Genomic DNA, 19,632 nt, shown 5'->3' on the forward strand with positions numbered 1-19,632 from the left:
TGACAGGCCACTCCAGCTGAGAAGCAACTAACTCATGTGACTAATTCTCCTGAAATCAGGAGTAATGGAAAATAGTCTTTAAGAATGCAAATCAATTTGGAATGTCTGATGTGGAATGTGCAGTGTGTATTCAGAGCTCCAACATACACTATGCAGTATTATATAAACCAGATTGCTGTCTTACACAGGGTCTCAGTGAAAACGCTCCAGACTCTTTTATATGCATGAACATTGGTATTGATTTGTCAGTTCCAGTGAAATCTGCCTTTTAATTTTTATTTATGTTTAATCAGATGTAGCCTCTGATACTGTAGCTCACATCACCTTCATATCCAAGTGGTCCCCTTTAATTCAGTGGTGATCCCCAAGGATTAAGGTGTTCTACACCACATGTCAGTGCACTGGCAACTATCCCTTGATTATCAAACTGAAAGAGATGAAAGTAAAATAGATTTAAGTTTCCAGAAATGCAGAAACAACTGTAAATGTTACTTAATAATATGGTCACAAACTACAGTACTAATGTAAACAATATGAAGACTCTGTCTGCTTACTGAGAGTTGTTTTTCTCCTTTTTTTCTCTTATCATTCATTTCTTAAGAAAATTGGCTAAAAAGCGGAAAGAGACATTGAGTAGTACTCGGCAGGAAATGACAGTGATGGTGAATTCAATGGATAAAAGCTACACTGAGCAAGGCACCAACTGTGATGAAGCTTTCTCTTTCATGGACACGCACAATCTAAATGGGAGATGTAAGTTTTTTCCTTTCTTTTCTTTTCCTTTTTTTTTTTTTTTGGAGGTGAAAGAAAGGTGCAAATGGTTTTTAAAATATTCCTCATTACTCAGTCATGGAAAATCCATGGGATCGAGAGTTCCCCACTGTGCAGCACATTACAGTGTCTATTCAAATGAGCAAGACAGTCAGACATCAAGAATAGACTTCTTTAAAAATAATAAGGATAATTGAGCTTTTTTCTGTCCATCCTTTTCTTCTGCAGAAGAGCAGTGACATTACTGAAACAGCAGTTTTACCTTTCTCCAATCTCGATTATGTTGAAAATCTTATATCACTCGTACTGTCCCAAGTCCTTCAAATGCTTCCCTTGCTCACCCTTTTTTTGGTAGTACAAATTTATTTTTGAATATAATAACTTCATAATGATAATCTGATTGTCTTATTATTTCCAAGTCTAGATGATGCTCTTTCTGTTACTTGTGCAAAGGAAAAACTCAGTGGACTTATCTGTTCTGCAGTTTCAAAAGAGATTCTCTAATATCCTGAAAATAAATCAGATTTGGGTTATAAAATTTCCTATATTAGAATTTTAGTCAAGGTCTCACTCCTGTCAGAGGGTTGGCACTAAGCAAAGACCATGAAGAAACAACAGTTTTTCATAATTTTTTTAAAAGAATGACTAGGTTCAAAGAGGTTTTTTTTTTTTATTTTTCGGGTTCATAAGGAACCTCAGGGTTTTTTTGTATGCCAGTGGTTTTCTTAACGTCTTCAGAATTTGTTAAAGATAAAAATTTTTTCAAGTACTAACAGTATGCAAGGCCCAACTCCCACTCTTCAATAATACGCTTAAGAATTTATCTTTGATGAGCTCAATTGTGCAAACACTCTGTGAGGTTTATACAGTGAGACTTTTCTCAGCAGCATTAGGCTCAGAATTTGCAATGTTAATTTGCATTTGAGTTACATTTGAAATTGATTTGAAATAGATCTTTCAAATCAGACCTGCCTTTCTGGTGAGAATATACCTTTGCAGTTAATGAGATTGCTTATTTCTGTGAAGAGATCAAGAGGTTTTACTTCATCTTCCATCATCATGGTACAGTTTTCCACTGGTGCTGCTGAATGGTCATAACTACAAATGAAGCTGCAATGAGTTCCTGGGTCTAAATCCTCTTTATGTAAACCACCTCAAACCTCTTTGAAATTATTGCCATAATGAGTTTTTTATACTGCTTGAGGGCTAGAACCTCTTATTAGACTTTCCATAAGAAACATGTCACCAGAAACAGTGTCACCAGAAGGTGCACACTGACAGTCTTCAGGAATAATCTTTGTGTAAGGCCTTGTACTCAAGAGATTTAGAATATTCCTACTTCCTGTGAAAGTTCCTTACCCTGCCTGCATTCTCTACCTAGCAAGTTTTATTACCTGCAGCAGCCCTGACCTCAACTAATCTCTGTATCCATACCCAAAAGAAATATCACTCTGTTGCAACCATCAAGAAAATGTAATCTCCCCATTCTGGAGACATAATCAATAAAACATGGTCTCAGATATATTAATTTATATCATTTATCATATAAATGATATAAATATTTAATAATTATATAATCATATAAACTATCAGCATTATTTAGGCCCGTTTTGAGATATACCCATATTAACAAGGGCTAGTAACTGTTTGCCCTAGAAGATCAACTGGAAAAAAGATGGATGAAAGCCAGCAGGAGTAATCTCACTCCTCATCCAGCAGATCCTGTCTTCCTCAACTCTGTTTTGTTTCACAAATTCCTGTTAGTCAGTTTACAGGTATCCAGAATATGCTTACATTCACTGATCAGACTGAATTTGAGTTGTGTAGACAAGTAGCTAAAGCAGAATTTGCAATGAGCTTTGCTTAAAAGCATCTAATGACTCTTTGGCTGAACATCCCGTTAAATGTTGTGATTAACTCCTACCTGTTAAATGTATCTGTGTTTACAATGGTAATTTGCATGATATTTGTATACTAGGGGCAAACTGAACTTCATTTGTTCCCATCGGGCTTTTCCATTGGTTTTTTTCAAATGGTTCAGTGATTAAATACCAATGTGAGCATTGGTCTGTATATCACTCCCTGAAAACCACCTTCAAACAGTGATAGAATAGTAGAATCTCCATGCGCACTACCCACCTGTCTAAACAAATCAAATAAAAAAGGGAGAGGAAAACATTAACTACAGTAGAGTATTTGCATAAGGTATTTACAGTATTATAAGGAAAACTTATTAGTGATCAAAGCATCTGTCAAAAACACCTCTTGTCGTTGTGATGTGTTGTTTCAAGCATCAGTATTCAGTCTAATCTTGTGATTTAAGAAGTATAATTCCCATCAGCAATCAAAATGCTTTCTCCAGTGACACTTCTTTTCAGAGAATTGATCAAATTCAGTGAGCTATTTCATTCACTAGGCCTTGCCTTGCCTGGTTTTCCCTAGGTCCTGATTCCAGTGCAAGAAACACAGCAGGATGAACTCTTAAGTCAAGTCAATCCCATCTGCTGTTCCACTCAGCTTCAGTAGCTGCATATCATATCTCTGTCTCTAACCAGCTTTGTTTCTCTTTGCAGCTGTATCTTCACCATCTTCATTTACAATGAAAACTAACACACTGAGCACAACAGTGCCTAATTCTTACTACCCAGGTAACCAGTTTTTTTCTTGGTTTCCACCCTCTATAGACCTTTCCATAATAAAAGCATACATATTTATATTACTATACTTCTTGCCATCTGCATTTAATGTATATATAAGAAACATTCCGGTTGCTAACAGTAGCTTTCTGAAAGAAAACATGTATCAATCATTTACTGTTCTCTCTCTTTTTACCTTTCCTGCATTGACCTGCTTATGATGTATGACAGATCCATTTGTGCCAACTGCAATTTTAGGTGAGAACATTTCTCTTTATCAAAGTTTATTACTGAAGTAATTTCGAAAGTTGCAGTTCTTGGGGAGCAGACAATAGCATGCAAAATGCTGGAGCTTCATGCTAAAGGGAGGGGTGGTAGACTGGGCTACACTGAGGTGCTAAGGGCAGTTACCAGGTTTGATTACTACTGTCATAGTGCAAGTCAGGGGAGAAAAGGCAAATAATTTTAATACGTGGATTTGCAAGGTAATGTTTCTGCATGTATTTGGAGTGACACAAAAGAATTTGATTATAGCAGCAATTGAAATAGTTTTCCTCATTTTGTTTTTCTGTTTTATCACAGAACTGAAGATGTCACTTCTTAAAAATAACTTTTTTTCATAGTTATACTACTCAGGATACAGAAAACCAGACAAAATGCAGTTCTGGCCATCTACCAGCTACATGTCTTCTTACAGTTCTGTAGAGTTTCTGATGTGCTTGTCAAAAAATGAAGTTTCAGAAAGGAAATGGTATTTTGAACAGCAAAATAACATGACACTTGAATATATAGTTTATTATGCATCAGGTGTCACAGGGATGACATAAAACAGTAAAACTGTAGGTTAAAAACATACACTTAAAACGTAAAGCATTTCCACTTGGAATTCAGGAGGATTTTTTGTTGTCCAATGTCAAAAAGAGAGGTTTCTGCACAGTGATAAATAGTAAGAATGAGGCACTTGCACTTTCAGTGCATAACTCTAACCCCTTTGTGGCTTGTATTCACTTACACCTCCTTCCTGTGCTAACTTTAAACTGGGCCAGTTTTTAATAGTAATTCAAAACATAACAGTGCACTGTAGCAGGAAATCAAACTCCTTAAGTGTTAAGCCTAGTTATTTACTCATTTTTCAATTTATATTTTCTCTACAAATATTTTCCTTTCTCTTCTTTTTTCTTCCTATCACTGTAAAAAATTTAAGAGCCCTTAACTGATCCCTGCCCTTAAACTGCAAGTAAAATAGACTTAGATAGACACAGAGTGAAGCATATAAGAAGTAAAAGTTTAGGAAGGTGATCTTGAAAATTTGTTATTGGGAAAGAATATTTAGTGCAGTGCACTCAGTGTGATAACTTTGAGAAGGAACTTTTCTGGTTTTATACATTATGTAAATCTGGAAGAAGGTAATGGTAGTGACTGTAACAATGTAATAATCTGCATGCAAATGAAATTTGCAGTGCCTTTTAACTGCCTGAGATGTTAGATTTTTTTTGTGTGCTTTAGCATTCATTCAACGCTTCATGCAGTAGATGTTCTTTCTGACCTTGTGGGTGGGCAAGGAGGAAAGTACTATTATCAGGAGGAAAACTTAGAGATTTCCTATCTGTATTATTTAGTTAATGCTTTCTTTGGTTACTTTTGTGATTCTTTTCTATATAAGAACAATGATAAAATTATTTGTTAGCTTTTTTCCCCCCAAGAAATAATCTCTAAGCAAGTAATTCAGCTATCAGGCAAACACACTCTGGGAAAAATAAATTCTCTGATTTTACTAAGTCTGTAAAGTCTTTTAATTAGTTAGGTGTGTATTTTATGACCTACTGCAGCAGACCTGTGCTTACTCATCTTAGAAAATATTTCAGTTCTTTGACTGCATAAAATAAATATTTCTGTAACTTTACACGTTAAAAATTTAGTACCATTTTATGAAGGGTGCTCCATTCAGATTAGATCTCCCTCCCAATATGTGTTTATGACTGTCTGTACAGAAGTAGGGTTGTATCTGAGGTAAATCAAATTAGCTATGCTTGAGCTGGTAGAGGAATACAGCTGTTAACAAAGTATGCAGGGTTTTAATTACAAGCAAAACCTACTCTTGCTTTCACTGTCCAAAGAAGTTGTGTGAAACTACAGGATCAAGCCTGTAGTAAGAACTAAATTATTTTCTCAGTGTGACCTCCTGAAGAAGGTAGAAGTCTGGTGAATGGTTGAGTTCAGCTTTCAAAATCTGATAGAAAAGTCACAGTACATTTACTGTTTCCAAAGTATATTATTTATTAAATGTAATAATTCTCTATGGGAGTGGGTAAGTGTATGGTAGGACAACTGCAGCTGTAGTATTTAAGCCAGGTAAACTTCCCATTGCACATGGACACTGCATCTGAAGGAGCCCACCCTTTGAAAAACTGACAGCGTGAAAAGCTCATGCTACCATGCTCAGAGGCAAAGTATAAAAACTGTAATATATGTGGCTCCTAATGTACTATATAAACCAAGGATTAAAAATGCTTTATTTTAAAAAATCTTAAATGATAACTTCTTCTGTATTAATGAAGCTATTAGATATTTAAAAAAAAAAAAAAAAGGAAAGAGGAAAATTAGTCTAAAACTAGGGAGCTTGCAGGAAAGAGATTCATAAGTATTAAATTGATGCTTGCACAGTAAGACTTGGATAACTTTACCTTCATCTTAGTTACTAACAGTCTGTGTTGCAAAGAACTTTGCAGTCTACAAAAAAAGAAAAACAAATCCTCAAGTTTTCTAACCTGTTTCTAAAACTGAAATAAGCAACCCAAAAAACCATTATCAACTTTCTGCACTTTTTTTTGTCTTTTGTGTCTTAGCCACCTTGTAGTTTTCAGGTGCCATTTCAGCAGCAACATACTGTACCTACACTTGTATACCACGCTTCATGCCATGCATCCCGAGGTGCTTTGCAGTACAATTTTATATTGCATCAGACAAAAGTTGTAAAATTTTATGACTAAAAGATGAGTCCCTTTCCTCTGAATTAGACCAGATTAGCAGACTGACAGGAAAAGGAGTGAAATGGCCATAACTCATATCCATACATTTTTCTCTGCTGTTTTTGGTTTAGGTATCAATGCACAGTTCATATTGACTGTATGCTTAGTGAGGACCAGATTTCATTTGTCTTAGTGGGAATTGAGAGGGCCTCAAACCGTCTTTGAAATATGATTCATTGAGCTTTCTGGCTTCAACATCAATTTTCAGTAGTACAACTAAGACCAGAATCTCACCTTTAACAAGGTGTGTTAGTATTTTTGGTGTGTACATGAGAATCTGGGACCTTTTCATACAGAGTATTTGTGGTATAATATATCTAACTTTATGAATGTGGAAAAATTATTTTAATGCTTCCCTTGGCTTATTTTACAAAGTAATTTTTTTTTACAAATACCTTATTTTATAAACGTTATACAGATTTTTTTTTTCAATGTTCATTCAGAGAGAAATAGTTTGAATAAGTCAAAGCACTATATTAACAATTTTTTTTAAAATTTTAAAAAAATTCTAAAAAATTAAAAAATCTAAGATATAGAAACTTATTATTTGAGTAAGCAGATAAAGTATTTATGATGATTCTTGGACCTTAGAATTTGGGGTGGGTTTTTTCTCTTGTCCAGTCTGAATAAATTTTTAGAATTCCATCTATACAGCAAGCAATTCATATTGCTTCCTTCGGTAGAGTGCACTTTCACATCTACTTACTTCTAAGTATAGGTTTTGGTCTCAGTTCCGTCTGTATGAATTGACTCACAGTATGATACCTTGGTTTTAGTAAATCTAATTTCTACTGTGAAACTGAGATCAGAATCTGACTCATTTAGGGAATCATTCTGTAAAGACTAAATTAAAAACATTAAATTACCTGTAATTATTAATGTAGTACTGTTGCTTATGCCCTGTTTCCTTTTTCTCCTCCTCTTTTTTTCTCCTGATATGTATCTTCTTAAAAGTGCCAATCAATGGTAAGTTGCCCATTTGCCCCATGGAAGAGATGTGGAGGGTTGGGAGAAGTATGTGTCTCATAAAAATTTTAACCAGCCCACGGGGTTCTCCTGTTTGTTGGCTTGCATGTCAGTTGAGATATAGCATTCCATGCCTAATGTGGTGGCTCATGTTAGACCATGATCCTAAAGCATGTTCAGCAGTCAGTCAAGACATTTTTCCTTACCAGATGATCCTTTGCATTTGTCCTCTTGTAGTTTGTCTCCAAGTGTCGTTTTAAAATCTACATTTCCATTGCAGTCCTAGCTTGATTAAACCATAAGCCATTTTGTGCATCTTTTTATTTTGCTCACTCCAAACATTTGCTCTAAATTTGCAGTGTAAAATACAGCACTTTAATAGTCTATGAAAAATACAAGTCCGGTTTTATTCCGTGGGACTTGATGAAGTTTCAGAATGAAACTTCTATGCAGTTTAAAATGAAATGCCTGTTTTAAAATTTGTTTGCAATCAGCTAGCAATATTTAAAACAATATTAGAGTTTGGACTGCTCTGCAATGCTTCCATTGTAGAACTATGGACTTTGCCTCATTTCAATCAGTCTTGCAATTTCCGTGTGTAAACTGCTCATGGATTTACTGTTCTTCTGGTGTAGCCTTCACAGACAGAACTAATGCTGATGGTGTCAGATCTGCCATTCCTCTAGAAATCTTTGTAGTTTCTGTTTCTTTAAAGAAGTGAAAATGAGCCAGTACATGATGAGATACTCTTTTTCTAGATGAAACCCACACGATGGTCAGTGACACAAGCAGCCTGGTCCAATCCCATACCTATAAGAAGAGAGATCCAGTGGATGTGCCCTACCAAACCGGACAGCTCCATCCAGCCATCCGTGTAGCTGACTTGCTGCAGCACATCACCCAGATGAAGTGTGCAGAAGGCTATGGATTTAAAGAGGAGTATGAAGTAAGTTTCAGGTCCAAGGATCTGGTTATTATGTCGTCTGCACCGTTGGTTGTATGTGTCTGATGCTGAGTTTTAACAAGTGTGCTTACTGCTTGGATTTTACGAGAGATGGTGTTTTTTTGAACTTCACGCTTTGTCATGCCAGCTTTGTGTTATAAAAATTCCTTAAATATATAATTGTTTAAACTGGTATTTGTTGTATTAGATTTACAAAACCCATGCTTCAGGCCACTTCCAAAGTCACTGATGACATTTTTTCCCCTGGAACATGGAAAATAATTCATTCCCAGGAGGACCTAATCACTTGTCAACTTTCATTTGTGTGGTTGACTTAAACAAGTTTGTTCCTGTGAGGTTTTTTATGCCACTGTTATTTCAAAGTGATAGAATTGAAAATTCTTGTGTTTGGAAAAGATTGCTCATCAGCCAAAACCTTTTATACCAGCATTACGCCTAGAGGAAAGCTACAATTAATTTATTAAAAAAAAAAAAAAAACAAGACCGTGAAATGGAATTTATAGTGCAACCAATGACATGGCTTTTTAACTACAGTGGATCAAATGGTTCTGCTGAGAAACAATTTCTAGGAAAATCACTGAATTTTCAGCCTACCAAGCTGATAAATGGCATCCCATTACAGACAGTAGGTGTAGTCATGACTAATGCCAGTAGATGCAATACATCACGGTGCTGTTTGTTAATAGTGGCAGGGAAGGAGAACTTAAAATAGTAAAGCTGGAATTGAAAAAGTACTCTTTATATATGGAAATTGTTAGAATCAGAATGAGCTACAACTAGCCATATACTGGAAGCTTTTTTTCATTGAAATCCTGCAGTAATGCTGTTTTCCTCCATATGCAGTGAATGACTGCCCAGTATATTCTAGCACTGCAAAGGTTGCAAATCTCTTTGTTTACGTTTCTGTCAGACTGATACTGTTCTCTTTACAAATTTGAACTAGACAAAAAAGAATTTCTTCCTTATGTCTTATCAGAAGGATAAATGTCCAAATGAAAAGGAAGAAATAGTTTGACAGGGGATTTGTTTTGAATGAAGTCTCATAGATGGTTTTTGCTCTAACAAGACAGCTGGATTATATAGTCTCACCAGGGAAAGAGTTTGATTCAGGAGAAATTCACACAGGATTTGCTCTGGAAATAAATCTGTGGAACAGAACAGAAAGTAAAGTAGCACATTACCCATTAGGAGCACTTCAGAGGAGTGCAAGGGCACAGAGCACTTGCTGTCATGCATGGTTTTAAATGCTTTAAAATAAAACTTAATAATTAGGGCCACCATTCTCAATAATTTGGGCTATAGTTCAGTGTCTAAGCACATATATGTAATTTTAAGTCCTACTGGTGTCATGCACAAGTTTTTGGTGTAACATAACTGACACAAAGGATAAATGTTGAAAAAACATCTTTGAGCAATGGCAGGCTGGTACTTGCTCACTGCTCAGCTCTGCATTAGGATTTACCCACTTGGGGTACTGAATATCTATAGCTCCCAGTAACTGGGGGCTTGGAGGAACACCCTGTTTTGCAGGATTTTACCTTTTTGTTCTCCTGGAAGAAGGGTCCTTTTCCTACAAGCAGGATCAGGCCCTTGCTCTCAGCTGGAGAGACCAATATTGTGCCTGTCTGTAGAACCAGAGCACATGCAGACGTCCTTAGGGCCACACCAGTAGCAACTTCACTGCCTGCTTTCCCATCTGTTTCTCAGGTGTGAAAAGAACACGAATGCATTTCTGTAACCTGCAGAGTTAAATGCTGACCTTCCTTTGTGGCCTAGTGGAGTGCAAGTGGTCGGGGTTGCACAGAAATCCTAAAACTCGGGGAAATTTCCACATAGCTTGTCTGCAGTGGATTTTTAAAATCCTCTCTATCCTCTGCCAGACCCTTAAGAAAGGAGAGATTTTAGCTTGGTTCCAGTGGTGTTAGATGTTAGACTGACAGGATAACATTGGCCTGATTTCCCAAGCACCCCTTCACTGATTGTGGATTATTTAATCTGTTCCCCAGTTACAGCACGGGAGAGCTTTTACTGGTCATGGAGGAGCCTTCTTGCTCATCTTCTTTCTGCATTAGAGAAACAAAGTAACTAGAAAAGGGAAAAGTGGTTTCCTCAATTCATCACTTCTTCCTCCTTACACCTGTCACCTTTTGGTTTTTGACTCCTTACTTTCACAGGGATTTCACTATATCCTTTCCCAGAAACATCCATTTGTCAAGGGGCCATAAATCCAAACAACGAGTTCATCTGCTTCCAAACAGATCAATTAGGCTCCTGGAGACCAGCATGGCTTGGCGTAGCTGGGGCAGAAATAGATAAATTCATTAAAGTCTTACCATTTCAGATAAGTTTTATTTTTAACCCTGTTTTTGGATCAACTTAAATTGGTGACCACTCAGTGTAAAGTGGTTCTTTGCCAAATTGAGGTTAGTTGACAGAAGACAGTTCCAAATCAATTTCAGAGTGTCCACACAGGAGCTTGGACTGCTTTAACAAAATTGATTTAAAAACACACCTTTAATTAAACCAGTGCAACTTTGTGTAGATAAAGCCTTGAAAAATCAATTTCACATTATGTTCCATGACAGGGCGTTCTGAGCTTCCATTATCTCAAAACCAGAGGTTCCTTTGAAAAGCCAAAATTTGCAAAGGGTGTCCTGCTCAGATCAGCCTCACTTACTGTCACTAACAGGACTGTGTCAATAGCAGAATTTTAAAAAAGCTTCCTCCATGTAGCTTTATCTTTAAGGCTTTCCTCCCTGTCATCTGTCTCATCTTCCCTCTCCTCCTCTTCTGTCGAACACATCCTTTCTCTTGCTTTTCTCGCAGTTAACTGTTTCAGTCCAGAAATTATTTTAAATCATTAACCAATACAATTTAAATACAGTAATGTTATATACTGTCAAGATAAACTGCACTGAATATGTTCCTTCTGTGCTGCATGGTCTTCATTCTGATGTGTTGCACCAATATAACTGTACTAATGTCTAAATTATCATAGCTAAAGAGATTAATATGGGCTCAGGGTGCCTGTCAAGGTCAGAAACATGAAATACAGTATCTAATGTGTGTTAAACAATTCATTTCAGTTTAGCACTTACGAGCACCTGTTACAGATTGGTAAAAGTATTTCAAAATAGGTTATTTGGCTGTGGTCATTGTCCAGCTATACCTTGGGTGATTGTGGTCAAAAGTGATCATAAAAAAAATGGGTAATTTAAAGAGAATTTGGAGATGAGCGTTAAAAATAATTCGGGGTATGAAAAATTCTGTTTTAATAGCAGTATGTTCATTTAAAAGGAACTTCAGAAGATAAGCTAATGTAGATAAGCTAAGGCAGATGTGGTAATCATTAGTAAAACCCAACTGGCTGAAAAAATTTCATTGGCCGGTGGAATATTTAGGATAAATACAAAATGGTTTTAAGAAACAAAATAGGGGGAAAAACCCTCTGAAACCAGGAGGAATACAGATCCTTGTTTGGGGAGACAGAAAGTATTGCAGGCAAGCAGGAATATTTTCATGGAGGATGTTTGCCCCATAGGTGCCTAGTTTGGGATTTTTTTTCTCCAAACCATTCTTAGAATAATGTGTGACTTTGAAAGAAGTCTGATGTAATTTCCATTTTCTGCTGTCATGCAAAGCCATAACAGACTAGAATCCTGTCACTCATACCCAGTCCCCAGACGCATTTTTCTTTCTCTTTGGTTCCAACTGGAAGACAAATTTGCTGCCATGTGACACTTTTAAGACTTGTGCTTCTGGGGCCCTGTTCTGAAATCTTGAAAATAGTAGGAAAATTGAGTATTTTTTTAATGTTATGTTATTATAGCTACTGGTAGGGCCCAGCTGTCCCTATTTTTTCCTGCATGTTTCTTGTGACTCTAACTAATCTTTCCCACCTCCAACCTGTGCAATTTTATCACACCTTTTCCGCTGGTTTTATTTGATATACTGCAACACCAGCTGAGACAGTCAGTACCACAATCAGAGCAGTTTATTTTCTATTCCGCAAGACACAAGTTACACAGGAAACAGGAAGACCCTGGAACACTGGGTGAGGATGGGGGCATTAATCCGCAGTGTAAATACAGGACGGAGAGCATCTGTGTCTTCAAGAACCAAGAGCACATAACTGTGTCTCTCTTTCTGTTTTTGTAATACAGAAGAAAACTCATTAGGGATTATAAATTTAACAGAGATAGAGATAGAAGTGAAATAGTGGGAACTTGTCCAGTGAAAATGGCATGGAAAATTGTTAGAAGTGTTCATCCATAGAGATCACTGGTATTATTTTTTTCAAGTTTCATCTGTTTAAATGGAGCTGAGAACAATCACGAAATGCTTTGTTAATCTTTAATACTGGCAAGTTGTGGTGGTTTGGTTAAGCCATATATTACCTAAGTGCTCTCTCATCCACAATGAGGGATAACCCCTATAAATGGGGATATAGAGGTCCTATATATGAGGCAGGTGCTCTTCCTTTATCAAAGAGCTTTGTTCAGACGTAACCACTTCCTTCACGCTGCTGTGGGATCTGCAAAAGCCTTCCAAAAATACCGGGTAACTTCTTCCTGGTTGGGATTATCCCAGACACTTGAGCACAGGAAGACTTGGCGCTGTGGAGGTCGTATGTAGGGAGGTTGAAAGAAGCAGTAAAAAATGAGCAACTGCCTTATCCACAAAGCATGTTTTGGTTTATAAATTCTAAGGTACTCCAGATCAAATACTCCAGTTGTTGAAATAAAGTAATCCCAAACCTGAAACAGCATTCACTGGTGCATAGCCTATGTTGGTAGTGACAGCTTCCCACTGCATGGCAGCATCCATTTAAGTCTTGTAGAAGAATGGGTGACCTGCAGATGTTGATCAGCTAGAATCAACTGTCAACAATTTTAACTGTAGGCCAGTTTGTGATTTTTTTCCATTCAGAGGAAGGACACTTAGTTTGCTGAATGTCTGTTGTTGTCAGCAAGCTTTATGCAATTCTATACCCATCCTTTATCACCCTGAATTTCTCTTCTTAACAGATTTCACATGGATGAGAAGTGCTGTCACAGTGCTTAATATCATACACGTGACACTGCCTTACGTCACAGTGTGGTTAACTGCCCAATGATCAAGATGTCCCACAACTTGCTGAATCACAGTTTTCCTCTTCCCACTCTTCCTAAATGCATTCTACTCCAATTTAAATAAAAGTGCATGTATATGCAGAAACAGCTCTCTGATTTGTTTTGTTTAAGCAGGTTTAATTAGAATTTATTCTTATCCCAGAAAATAGATTTAGGCAGGTCATGGCTTCATTAGAAAGGCTTTGTGCTTTTATCTGTTTGAATAATAGAACTGCAGAGGTGTATAGACTAGAACACTTTCAGTATCCTTAGGATTACTCTCAGTGGGATGTAGGCAGCTGTTTGCTCATGCTGTGATTCAGCTATTTTTGGTACTGATCAGTCTGTGATTTACTTGGGTATGGACCCCTTGATTTCTTCTTCTCAGCAGCCTAAACAGTCTGAACTGTGTGTGTTCTTAGGCAGCATGGACACCTAACCATCCATCCAGCAAGGATACCTAATGCAGCCAAATTTTTTTTTTATGAGTCTTGTATGTAAAGTTCAGACTGTGCTTTAAGGAAAACCTGGTAGCTTTAAAGTGCATCTTTGATGACCATTGTATCTATCTAAGCAGTTAAAACAGAGGCTGGTGGTATCGATCCACTCAGAAAAATGTTTGTCCACTCAAAAGCCGTGAGATATAGATTCTTAAGCTGATCAGTTGGATGGATAAACGAGTGCAGGTTGTTCTTATGTAGGAACTCTGGCAGCTGTTTCAATCATTCGCTGCTTCTACTGAGTCTGGTAGTCCTGGTTCATGCTGAGGCAAACATATGAATGAGTACAAAGTATGTCAGCGAGGAAAAATGTGCTGTAACATGTCATTTTTCTCAAACCTGAAGATGCCCTGGGAGTCTTTTCCATGATCAGATATTTAGCAGACTTTTGTTTCAGATCTCAGCATAGCTGGACTGAAAATCTAAAGCTAATTTAAACTATGATAAGCACCTCTGATGTTATTCCTGACCCTTAATGAGTGAGTCTACATAAGCATTTAAGATGGGTAATTTTTACTGTTGCATACAGTTTTGTGGATGTGCCTCTGGCACTTCATTTTCCCATGGTAAATAAAGTTTCAATTTGCTTTAGGAGGTTGTGGGTTTTTTCCCCATCTTGAGTCCAGCCATCACAGCAGTCTTTCAAAACTGGTTTTAATCTTCCTCCCCTTTTTCCTGACCTACAATTCCATCATTAGGATCTTTTATTCTCTGTAGGCATTGCAGCATCTTTCTCATTTTATTCCAGAAAGATTTGTGGGCATGTGCAATGTTAAATTGGAGCAATAAAAGAAATAGTTTCTAAGTTTCAGTGATTATTGTCAATGTAGTACTGACCAGATCTTTGAAAATCCTGTATCCACATGTGATACATCCAAGTAGTTAACGCAGGGGTTATATAGTATTAATGGAAAGAAGTAATCTTTCCCATCCTACTGCTTTCTTCCTACAATGTTTGGATGTATTCTTATGTATAACAAACACACATCATTCCACTATTTTAGCATGTGAAATCTTCTGAACATTATTCTCCTGTCTGTCTTGTCTTCATCCCCTTTGGCAGCCACAGGTTGAGAGGAGTCAAAATGTACTAAGCAGTCTTCTCAGTATATTTTACTCTGGTTGTCCATTAGTGAAGTCATTTTTGCTGGCTGATCTTGCTACTGCGCTTTTGCTGGTATCAAATTTATGCTCTCTGTACCTATTGAAATCAGGGTTTAATTTCAGATTTTGCCAATCTATGTACTGTTATGGGCCATTGAGCACAATAGTAGGAAACTAAATGAGGCCACTGAACGTCATTTTAGTCATAAGGTGAGTTTCCAGAGGGAAATCTGCAAGGATGGCTTTAATGCTCACAGCAGTAAGGTGATAGGTTAAACACTCTAAATGCTAGTGACAAGTATGATTTGAAAGAAAGAAAATTTTTTGAAACGTTGCAGGCTATTTGCTGCATATTTGCACCAGCCTGACTTATTAATTATTCAAATAAGACATTGAATATTTGATCAGAATCTGTAATCCCTTCTTCAGTTAACACATTATTTACTTTTGAAAAGTGCTGATATACCACACTTTTCCCATTGCACCTGCAAAAGTGAATTGCTCCAATTTATGTGCACAGAATAATATATTGTGCTTCAATGTTCAAGATATTATTCATTACTTCCTACTCATATAAGCCTTCTTACCTTCTTCATATTTTATTAGTGCCCTTTAAAAAGACATAAAAAATCAGTTATGTAGTTATTCCATTTTAAATTATGCAGATGATGTTAAATGCAATTATAATGTATTAATTATATATACACTCTGTTTTCTATAGATTGCATTTATTCACTACAAATAATTAGGCATTTTAGTCCATTGCTGGTATCATGACCAGAGCATTATTACTGACTGTTTGTAAAGTGAGAGGAACACTTCTCAAATTGAATTAGCATAATTTAGCTATTGGGATTTTCATTTAGCATCACTTTATCCACAGCATATGTAAAATATGCAATATTTTCTATAAGGCATTTGTTTTAAATAAGTTAAAGTAGCAATTACAAATTTTTCAGGAAATTAAGATTTGTCTTTTTATGTAGCCTGTGGCTCAGTGTATCTTTTAAAAAGTTTTCTATCTGGAATACATGACTTCTTCTTCCATGTTTCCTATAGTGCTTTAGTGATTGTCCTGTCGATGGAACAGATGCTCATCATTTTCTAGCAGGAACGATTTTTTGTTACAGCATACTGATTTGATGGGCCCAAAAGAGTCTGTGGGAAGTCCTAAGTCCACTGAAAATCTGCCAGGTCATAATTGCGCAGACATGGGACCTGGCAAACTTCTCTTCTCTCCTGCTGGTTTCTTGCCATAGCCTCTGTCTCCGTGTGATAGCTGCTCCCCGGGTTACCAATCACGCCAGGTCTCCGTGATGCCCCTGCTTGCACTGTTGTGGGGCTCCTTTCTGAGCTGCTTGGCTCTGCATCTGTCTCATTAATTAGCAGTGAGATCGCCCTGGGTCCACAGCAAGTCATTTCAGAGGTGTAGGGGACATGGCCTGCTGAACAGCTGTGAGAAGATGCAGGCACCTTGGGCAGGCAAAGATTAGCAGGGTAACCATGGGCAGAAATTTAGCCTCCAGGGCAAAGCTGATGGGACGTGCAGGGTACCCATGGAAACAAAGCAGCCCAGGAGGTGAGCAGAAGGAATAGCAGGCTGGCTTTGGGGACTTATGAAATACTGTCAGTGAGAGTCAGTATTTCAGAAATTACATAATGGCAGCATGAACCATGTAAAATTACTGGAGTTACTGGGTTTGCAGCTCAGTTCGAGACTGATGAAAATTCATAATACCGACAAGTTATTCACAAGACAGAAACAGCAGGTCGGAGTCACTCGACGTACATCCACACACAAAAGCTGAAAGGTTTAGGTCTACAGCATGATTTGGAGCCAAAACAGAGAAGACCTTAAGCACATGTTTAAGTTCAGTTGGTTTTAAAGGGATTCAAGGGACTGTTTTGAAGTTGCTTTGAATATACCGTCTTTCCGGTTTGACATTTTACTATTTACATAAATGGAAGCCACACAAGAGGCATCATAGACATGCTCATAGAATGGTGAAGAGGCTTGAATATCTGTCCACAAAAATGGTGCAGTTTCTTCCCCTTAAGATCTTAAAAAGATTGACTGACAGAGCTCTGCTTTGGTCTGTGTTAAAAATAAATGGCACGTTGCTGTTAAAATGAGCTGAGCTCAGTTATTACTCACCTAGCTTTAAGGTGTTTGTCTGTGCTATAACTATTCTTAATGTATTACAGAAAATAAGTTCTTGTATCTACAAGAGAGAGTTCTAGGTCTCCAAGAGACAGGCAATCTGTGCTCTTACACCACATAGTAAAGGGAAGAAAAAGAAGTGAGGACCTCCCTTGATGCACAGGCTGGGACTGTTCAGAGGCAGACATAGCTGTGACTGCCTTCAGGTGACAGAGGGAGCCTGCAGTAAAGGTAGCCTAAGCTCTTTACATGAAATTGTAGATTTTTGTCTCTGTCCTGTATGTAAAGGGTTCCTTTCTGAGTGGAATGCCTCCTACTGCTTGCTTTGGGATGGTGGAAGCTTCCACAGAGTGCAGTATTGGTTCCTGAAGTAAGCATAGTTTCCGATTAGTCTGGGAGATGACAACAGGAATACTTTGCCTTTGGTGCTTAAATACTTGGTTGTATCACAGACCTTCTGATACGAGATATTATTACCATTCAGATTGTTTACACTAAATATCTACGTGAGCCATCACTGTCCTTTTTCTTGCAAAAAATGATGGCCAAGCAACAGACTTCCAGTATGACATAACAAATGTTAGAAAGGTAGGTCAGATCCTGCAGCCTCTACTCAAGAGAAAAAGCAGCCACCTGCAACCCCACATGAATAGTTAGAAAAGAACGGAGGGGACTTAAATAGATGGGGAAAAGTTTGTAGTGCAAAGCTCTAAGATTTTTCATGTCCTTCCAAAGTCCTCTGAATCTAAGCATGACTGGCAAGTTGAGACACATGCTTTTTAATCTTGAGAAATTCTACATGCAACAGTTCTTCAGTCTTTTGTGATCCCAGTATTGCTCTTCCATGTGCTGTCAACCATTAGTCATTGCCAGAACACTTTGGTGCATTGTTTGCTTGAAAAGTATTTCAGAACATTGTCCGTTGCATTAAGCTGTGATATTGGCTGTGCTTTTGTTCACTTAGCCTTGATTTTTTTATCTTCAGCTGTTTCTGTTTTTCACTGGTGTCTCTTCTCAAACTGGACAAAGAAAACTAAAGTAAGACTCTGCATTTTGGGTTTGTAGTTTTGCTCATTCACCCACTCATACTTCAACTCCAGATTTTATGCTCTGTGTAACACTGTTGTACACAACTTCCCTAAGGCTGGCATAATAAACTATGTAAAGATTATATGAGTAAGGAAGTCCTTAAAAGTGACACAGAGCCACTTTATCTGCTCCGGTACGAAGTCTCTACTTTCTTTCCAGGACAGTGAAATATCACTCATTCCTGGCTGCTGTAATACTCCCTTAGGATATTCTGAGCTGTGCCAGAGATCAGTATTACTTCCGCAGTGCTAACAGCAATTATTTATTATTTCTTATAATACAGGGAATCAGGAGCACCCAACAAAGCTATTAAGCAGCAGGTTTAGAATGAACAAAAGGAAATATTTTTCACACAGCACATAATTACATCGTGGAGCTCATTGCCTCAAGATGCTGTGAAGCCAAAATTATAAATGGGTGAAAAAATGGGCTAGACAAATTCATTATTAAACACAATGGCTGTGTGTAGTTTCTGGCTGAGGAAGAGATTGCTCAGGAAAGCCATTGATTGCTAGAAGGTAAAAGAGTATGCTGGGGAAAGATTCACTCTCTATTTGCTCTATTCTTCATACTTTTTTGTAAACATCTGCTACTAGTTCTGTTGTAGAGAGAAACTAATCAGTTGTATGGACCTCTGCTTTGACCCAGTATGGCTGTTAACTCACCTAAAAAGGAAAAAAAATTAATCAGCACTTCTGTATATCAGCAAACAATGTGATGTGAAATGGTAACTCTTTCTGTTTTTTTCCCCAACGTCTAGTCAGTTTCATAGAACTAACATCACTTCAGTTTCTAAAGAACACAAACTGCTCCTTAAGTCTGATAGCATCCTCAGTGTTTTCTACTTCTTTTATTAGCTATTCTCCTGGTCCACTGCCTTACTGGTGTACTGCAAGACTGCTGTGGATTGGGGCTGCAGCTTGATGATGCTGTAAAGGGAAAGAGGAAAAAAAAGAAACTCAGCTGTAAAATACTTCTATAGAAAATGCACGTAGTTTTTATGCTAAAGCCTAAACCTTGAGCCTTTATCCTGAGCAGTGCTTTATTCTGCAGAGAATCTTGTTTCTATTAATTAGACCCTTTCAAGAGAGTTGTGTTATTTACAGTACACTGAGGTAGTGGAATTAAACTCCTAGTGTGGGCAGTAAACCACTTCTTCTCATGTTTTGGACAGCAAAAGGGGCACCATTATCTGAATTTTGCAGTTAGATAGGTTGAGCTTCCAAACCACACCAAAGCATTTGCTTTGGTTTTGCAGTGGGAAACACATTTAAAAATCTAAGCAAATTTGGTGTCTTGCT

General features: G+C 37.5%; 1 protein-coding gene across 6 annotated transcripts in view; it reads left to right on the forward strand.

Annotated features, from left to right (window-relative positions):
• Nucleotides 1-19,632, forward strand: part of PTPRM (protein tyrosine phosphatase receptor type M) — a 440,953-nt gene that overhangs the window by 346,506 nt on the left and 74,815 nt on the right. For 3 of the 6 annotated variants that reach the window (XM_066183184.1, XM_066183208.1, XM_066183191.1), the window contains 4 exons: nt 602-753; nt 3,345-3,419; nt 3,639-3,665; nt 8,161-8,348. In XM_066183184.1, coding sequence (XP_066039281.1) covers nt 602-753; nt 3,345-3,419; nt 3,639-3,665; nt 8,161-8,348 — 442 coding nt within the window. The remainder of the gene's footprint in view (nt 1-601; nt 754-3,344; nt 3,420-3,638; nt 3,666-8,160; nt 8,349-19,632) is intronic. The other 3 variants (XM_066183217.1, XM_066183227.1, XM_066183199.1) reach the window with 2 other exon arrangements.

The sequence above is a fragment of the Chamaea fasciata genome, unplaced genomic scaffold, assembly GCF_029207755.1.
Source record: "Chamaea fasciata isolate MVZ Bird 193981 ecotype frontalis unplaced genomic scaffold, bChaFas1.0.hap1 SCAF_1, whole genome shotgun sequence".
NCBI lineage: Eukaryota > Metazoa > Chordata > Aves > Passeriformes > Sylviidae > Chamaea > Chamaea fasciata.